Source organism: Delphinus delphis, chromosome 1 (genome assembly GCF_949987515.2).
Source record: "Delphinus delphis chromosome 1, mDelDel1.2, whole genome shotgun sequence".
Lineage (NCBI taxonomy): Eukaryota > Metazoa > Chordata > Mammalia > Artiodactyla > Delphinidae > Delphinus > Delphinus delphis.
In genome coordinates, this window is record NC_082683.1 from 79,299,840 (window position 1) to 79,306,004 (window position 6,165).

At 51.5% G+C, this 6,165-nt stretch overlaps 1 protein-coding gene across 1 annotated transcript; it reads right to left on the reverse strand.

Annotated features, from left to right (window-relative positions):
- Positions 1-1,730: 1,730 nt before the first annotated feature.
- On the reverse strand, positions 1,731-6,163 carry BARHL2 (BarH like homeobox 2; the record flags this gene model as incomplete). Its single annotated transcript, XM_060006600.1, has 3 exons — positions 1,731-2,043; positions 3,824-4,049; positions 5,812-6,163. Coding segments are annotated over 3 exons (891 nt in total), but the record flags the coding sequence as incomplete, so codon positions are not given.
- Positions 6,164-6,165: the final 2 nt, after the last annotated feature.

A 6,165-nucleotide genomic window follows, 5' to 3' on the forward strand; every position in this document is an offset into this window, starting at 1 on the left:
GTACACACACACCCCCAGTTCTTCCTCACTAGTCGGGAGGCGGAGTGCTGAGCCTCTTGGGAGCTAGTGGGGGAGGGGGGCCTGCGGCTGAGGTCCGGCTCTGGCCTAGGTGCTACGAATACGTACACACTCATTCTCACACTCACACACACACACACACACACACACACACTCCCAAAGCAGGGAGCCGGCCTTCACTACCCTCTGGGCAGGGCCTCTCATTTTGCAGTCCCAAAAGATCCAGGGACGCGGATAAAAAGCCTGGCACACCTGTCTTGGCCAGAGTTGCACTCCGCTCCAGACATCCCAGCACAGCCAACTCACTAGGACAAGAGACTCGGCTCGGGGCTAGGGGTTGGATGCCCGCTAGGGAATGAGAAGACCAGGATCAAAGCACAACCAGGGTTTGTTAGCTAGGCCTCTCGAGACCCCCCGGGCGCCCTAATTGCGCGCCCCGCAGCCTCCTGCTTGCAGGCTGTCCTGCGGCGCGGGCGCCCGGCCGTGGGCTGCAGAACAGCTGCGAGGCCCGCATGTCCGCCCGCCCGCCCGCCCGCAGCCCAGCCCCTGCCGGCGTCTCCGCTGCCCAGCGCTCTGGACCCTCATCGCCCCAGGAGGAGCCCTAGGAGAAGGAGGAGGGGTGGACAGACCCGGTTCGGCTGGGGCTGTCAGGCAGGCCGGGACAGCAGGGAAAGTTGGACGCCTACTTGGCAAGCACCAACAGCCGACAAGCGCCTCACGAACTGCTCTGAAATCATCCACTTAAAAAGAAAGAAGTTCACACATATCGAATAACGGCTCGGAAGAGGCCACCGTGAAAAATGGAGCTGTGTTTATACAAGTCAGCCCAACATCTTTACAGATTTTGTAAATTCCTAATATTCCGGAAGGGATTTTGTTTTCCTAAACCAAGTGACACACTTCATCATAGTACATTCTGCTTCAGTAAAATCAGCTCCCTTGGATTTCATCGCTTGTTAAAAAAAGATAAACTTTATTTCTGTAATTTTCAATCACAAAAAAATCTATATTTTTGTCTAAGCATTTATTTTACTGAATCAAAAAGACATGAAAAGAAAAATCATGTTTTACTAATGTATATAAGTGACTTTTTTGGACAACATATAATAAATATGATATATCACTTATCACTCAGTCTTTCCAATGTACATTTTTTTTCATATTATGGAGCATGCCACTTTTCCAAAAGAAAAAAGGTCATGAGAAATCAGTGCAAAGTTCTCAGTTACCCTCCTCTCTTCTCTGGGGCAGTCGGAATGTCCACGGCAACGCCCTCTGCCTCGGAATTTGAGGCTGTTCATCTACAATTCTCTCTGCCTGTGTGGTTTCCTCTCCGTGCCCTTCTTTCTTCCCTCCTTACCCCACCCCCCTCCCTCCCTCCTGCCTGTCCCTAAAGTCATTTTTTAAAAAGAACTTGAGGTTTTGTTTTTGTTGATGTTTTCACTTACTGGTCGCACTTTGTGTGGAGTCGGCGTTTTCGCCAGTCACACTCCTGTGCGGGAGCTTTCCAGCCCTGTCTCTGGGGGTGGGGAGATGGAGAGTGGAGGGCTGGCTCCTCTTTGGGCCCCCCCTCCACCCACTGGTGAGTGTCTTCCTCTCTTACTTCTTTGCTTCCCGGTTGGCTGCAAGGGAGGCCGGACAGCCTGGTGCCAGGAGAGGAGGGGCAGCTGTCCGGGTCGGGGAGGGGACAGGGAGGGACAGTGACTTGCTCTTCACCGGGGATGCGGGGTGCCTGGGATGGGGTTGGACAGGGGATTGAGGGCCGGCTGTCCCCCAGGCCCCAGGCCGTGGATGAGCACTCGGGGCACCAGGGGCCGCTGCAGCTGGGGATGGGGTGCAGGAGGAGTCCGGTACATGCTGCTGTACATGGCGGCGGCGGCCGCCGCGGCGGTAGTACTGTCCATGCTGCCCAGCAAGCTTGGGTGGTAGAAATAAGGCGACGGAAACATCCTCTGCAGTGCCGAGTAATTCCCTGCCTCGGCCAGCAGCTCCAGGCCCACCGCAGTCTGCCGCTTCCACTTGGTCCTGAAATAAAAGCAGGCGTGCGTGCACCCTGCAGCTGTGGGCAGTGCCCAGGCACCAAGGCCCGTTCTCCCCCCTCACCTGCCTTCTCCTCCTCGGGGAGCACAGGAAGACTTAGAGAGCGCTGAGAACCAGGAATGAAGCACACTCCTTGCCCCCTATCCCACCCTCTCCCTCCCAGAATCACCCAAATCCAAGTCAGTTTCCCAAACGATGCCATCAATGCCTGAGACAGTCATAAATAAAATTCTCCAATCTTTGCTACCTTTTCCTGACTTTTTCCTCTGACGTTGCCCCCCCCTTATTGTTTGGCTACTGCCTGAAACTTTCCTGGAGGCCAACGGAGACTACTCTTTCTATAGGCAGTCTTCTCCCTCCTCCTCTAATTTCCTTCCCCAAGTGGCTGCCCAGCAATCCCAGAGTGTCTGCTCTCTGCCCCTCCCCCTTTCCTCCAGGCTGAGTGAGAAGAAACCGTAAACAAAGGGACACAGAGACTCCTGAGCCTTGGACCCCTGGCCCTCTTGGTCCCCAGGGCTGTGGAGACACATCTCTCTCACCAGCCTGACAGGACCTTACGGCAGGTGTTGGGGGGGGCGGGTTATGAGCCAGGAAGGTGACAAGGGTTTCAAAACGGAATTCGTTTGAGGGAGGACTCTCCCATGGGGACAGTACCTCGGGGCCATTCCAGGAGGGGAAAAATGCATTTCAGGATCTTTTCTCCTCTGAGAGAGAGTAACAATTAAAACCTGTGATCAGCTCTTCTCGGTCCCCTCCCTCCCCCACCGCACCCCACTAGAAGAAGAGGCAGCAGGCCTCTGCTCAGATGCCTCCTTCGGAACGCAGGGCTGGTGGGCCCTCCATACCCGGCAGCTCCAGCCAAATTAATAAACATGTCGCCCATTTTAAATTGGCTACAAATGACACTAATGTTTTCCGACAGAATTAGGGTGGCTGAAACCGTATGTAATGAGACAGAAAATTATGGTAAAGATGACAACTGGATGGGCATTTCCAACCACACTTATGGACGATTAGAACACAAATGAGAGAAAAGGAGGGGGAGAGAAAATCGAGACAAGGGAGACAACCGTCAGGCTTGGAAACTCGGCATAACCTCGGCCCCAGACTGCACAGGTTGGGTTCACACTGCAGTTCAGGGGCCTACAAGTACTGCCAGCCCCTTTCCTAATTTCCTTTCAAGGGAAGCCGTGGTTCCTGGAGGGCTCTGAGGTGGCCAGAATAGGGGACAGACCCTCAGTCTAGATGCCTGACCGGCTGCCAACTCTACCTCTCCCAACCGCCTCACAGGAAAAGCAAGGACTTTTAAGCTGAGGCCAGTGGGTCAGCTCTTCCAGGATGGATACAGCCAGACTGTGTGACCGGCTATAGATATTTGGAACCATCCTGGGGCAGGCCCAAAATGGTGCAAGGCACAGGTTTTGTGGGCCTGAGTGTCTCCTACACCGATGTCTCAGTTTGAAAAGGTGTGGCTTGATTGATTTGGGGGCAAAATGGGGTAAATTTCAGCCACTCAGGTTTGAGGGAGAAACTAGCATATGTTAAGGACACTTAGAAATGCAAAATTCTCCAAACTCCAGCTACCCAACGATCCCTTTCACCTTGGAGGTGTGGCTAATCCCTCCTCCAGCCAGAAAGCCCCCGACTGCCAGCTCAGGGCCCTCTGCGTCCTTAGTGTCTCCGAGGCCAGGAGGGAAGAAGATTGGTGTAGTAATCTTGACCTGGATGGCCAGACGCCTTTGCTCTCCCACATAGCCTCCCTTACCTGCGGTTCTGGTACCAGGTCTTGACCTGGGTGTCAGTGAGATTGAGCGCAGCTGCCAGGTCCATGCGGTCCTGCACACTCAGGTACTTCTGTCGCTCAAAGCTACGCTCCAGTTGATTGAGTTGGTGGTCGGAGAAAGCCGTCCTGGCTTTGCGAGGTTTTTTGGCTCTCACAGGGGGACTCTCTCGGCTACTCGTAATCTCCCGGTCTCCTTCCTCCTTTGTTCCTACATAGAAACCCAGACACGGCCGTAAGGTAGCCTGGAATGGGGAAGGATGGAGTGTCCTCCTGGCACACACTTCCACATTCCCAAGCCAGCTGCTGGTCTGGGGGTGGGGGAACTATACTCTGTCACCTTCCTTATAAACATACTTGGACCTTAGCCAGTATGGAGGAAGAGGACCAACTGCTGACTAGGGAGTGTGGAGCCTTGTGCAGAGCTCCTAAGAGGGTTCCAAAAGAGTGCTGGATCTTCCCGTCTTTGGAAATGAAAATGAAAACAAAAATACTTTATGATAAAGGGTCCTTTTCTTAATTGTTTCCTTGACTGGGGGGAGAACCTGTCCCTTCCCATTACTGTTTTCACCCTGACTTCATATTTTCTTATGTGTTAGTTTTTAAAAGGTCTTTCAACTTTTTTTTTATTTTTGAGAAGGGGGCACTTTTTTCATTTTACTTCTCCTGTTTACTAAAAGTTATAGACGTTTGTTTTCCTTTTTTCAGATGCACTTGGGAAATGTTAGATCAAGCTCTCTGCAGCTGCTTGCATCAGGTCTCTTAAAGCTTCAGAAAGAATGTCTCCCAGACACTGCGTTCAGCTCAAAATCACTGAGCCCATCCAGGTGACAGCCCAGAGATTTCCGGATTCTATTTGTCAACTTTGGTTTTTTACTGAAATGCTGGGAAATCGATATGTCAATCCCTCTGTTTGTACCCGTTTTTGCTGCGCTCCTTGATCTTCCCTGCAGGAAGAACCATAATCTCTCTAATTGACCCACTGGGGAGGTTGGTGCACAAAAAATCGCCAGACCAGACTGTACATCTGTTTTGGGCACTATTATGCTAATGATACAATAGTAAAATGAAGAGGCAATATCCTACCTTCCAGACAGTCGGCACACACCTTTCCCAGAGAGGACAAAGATTAATAATAATAATAAGCTTATCAGTAAAGGGAAAAAAGAGAACTCTCCTCATATGTTAAAACTCTTTTGCTATGCAAAGACCAAAACACTTATGAAATTCTCTGGGGAGAAGGTGGGAAAAGGGAGTTGAAGGACAATTCCATTGCCATCTTTTGATTTTACAAAAATAGATATCCAATTCCATAAAATTTTACTTTCATAAATGCTACCTCCCAATTTACTTGTAAGGGGCCAAAACTCTTACTGAAATACAGATATTCAGTTAGCGCCATGGGGTAGGAAGATTATTTTTTTTTAATTGGAACTCTATAATTTTTTACCGTGTGGCCTTCCCTATATTAATCACGATCTAATAATTTTTGAAAAAAAGTTTCCCTGTTAATCGCTTCGGAATTTTTCCCTTCGCTATATCTGATAATTCCCGTTCCAGTGTTCAGAAAATACGGTGTGTAGGAAGAATGGAATGATTTGCATTAAATAATAAGCACCACGTTGTGATCACACCCCTAGGCGATACGAAAACACTAAAGTATTTCCCGTCAGATACCCTCCGCCTCTGCCCCCTTCCTAATAAATTAAAATGAAGTAAAACAAAGAAAGGAGCTGGATGGCGGTGAGGGTTGGGAGGTAGAAATGTAACAATAATCAGAACTTGGGACGAGTCTCCAAATCGCACGCCCAGGCCTCCCTCCCGCTTGCAGTTTTTGACCGTGGCGCTATCGCCTTAGAAGCTGAGAATCGCCTTCGAATCCCAGCAGAGATTCGCGGGAGACAGGAGGGGAGACAGGGAAGCAAGAGGAGGAGAAGCTAGACGGCTGAGGGAGCCAAGGCGGCGCGACTCACCGTGGCATTTGATGTCGCTCTGGGACTCTTCCCGCTTGTCGAGTTTGGTTTTGCTGTCCTCCTGCTCGAGCTTTGGCCTGAAGCTCTCGTGTGCTGCGTTGCTCTCCTGCTTCGGGGTGTGGTGGGGAGAGGAGACGCTGGTGCTGTACGGTGCACACGCCGCCAGAGGTTTGCTGTCGCCCAAGATGTCCTTAATTAAAAAAGAAGAGGTGGAAGTCCTGGGGACCGAGGCGGCCGAGCCCAGCTGCTGGGCGGGTGGCTGCGGCGGCGCCGGTTGCGGCGAAGGCTGCAAACTTTGCGTGGGGGCCGCGGCTGGCGGCGGCGGCTGTTGGCTGTGGTGGAGGTGGTGGTGAT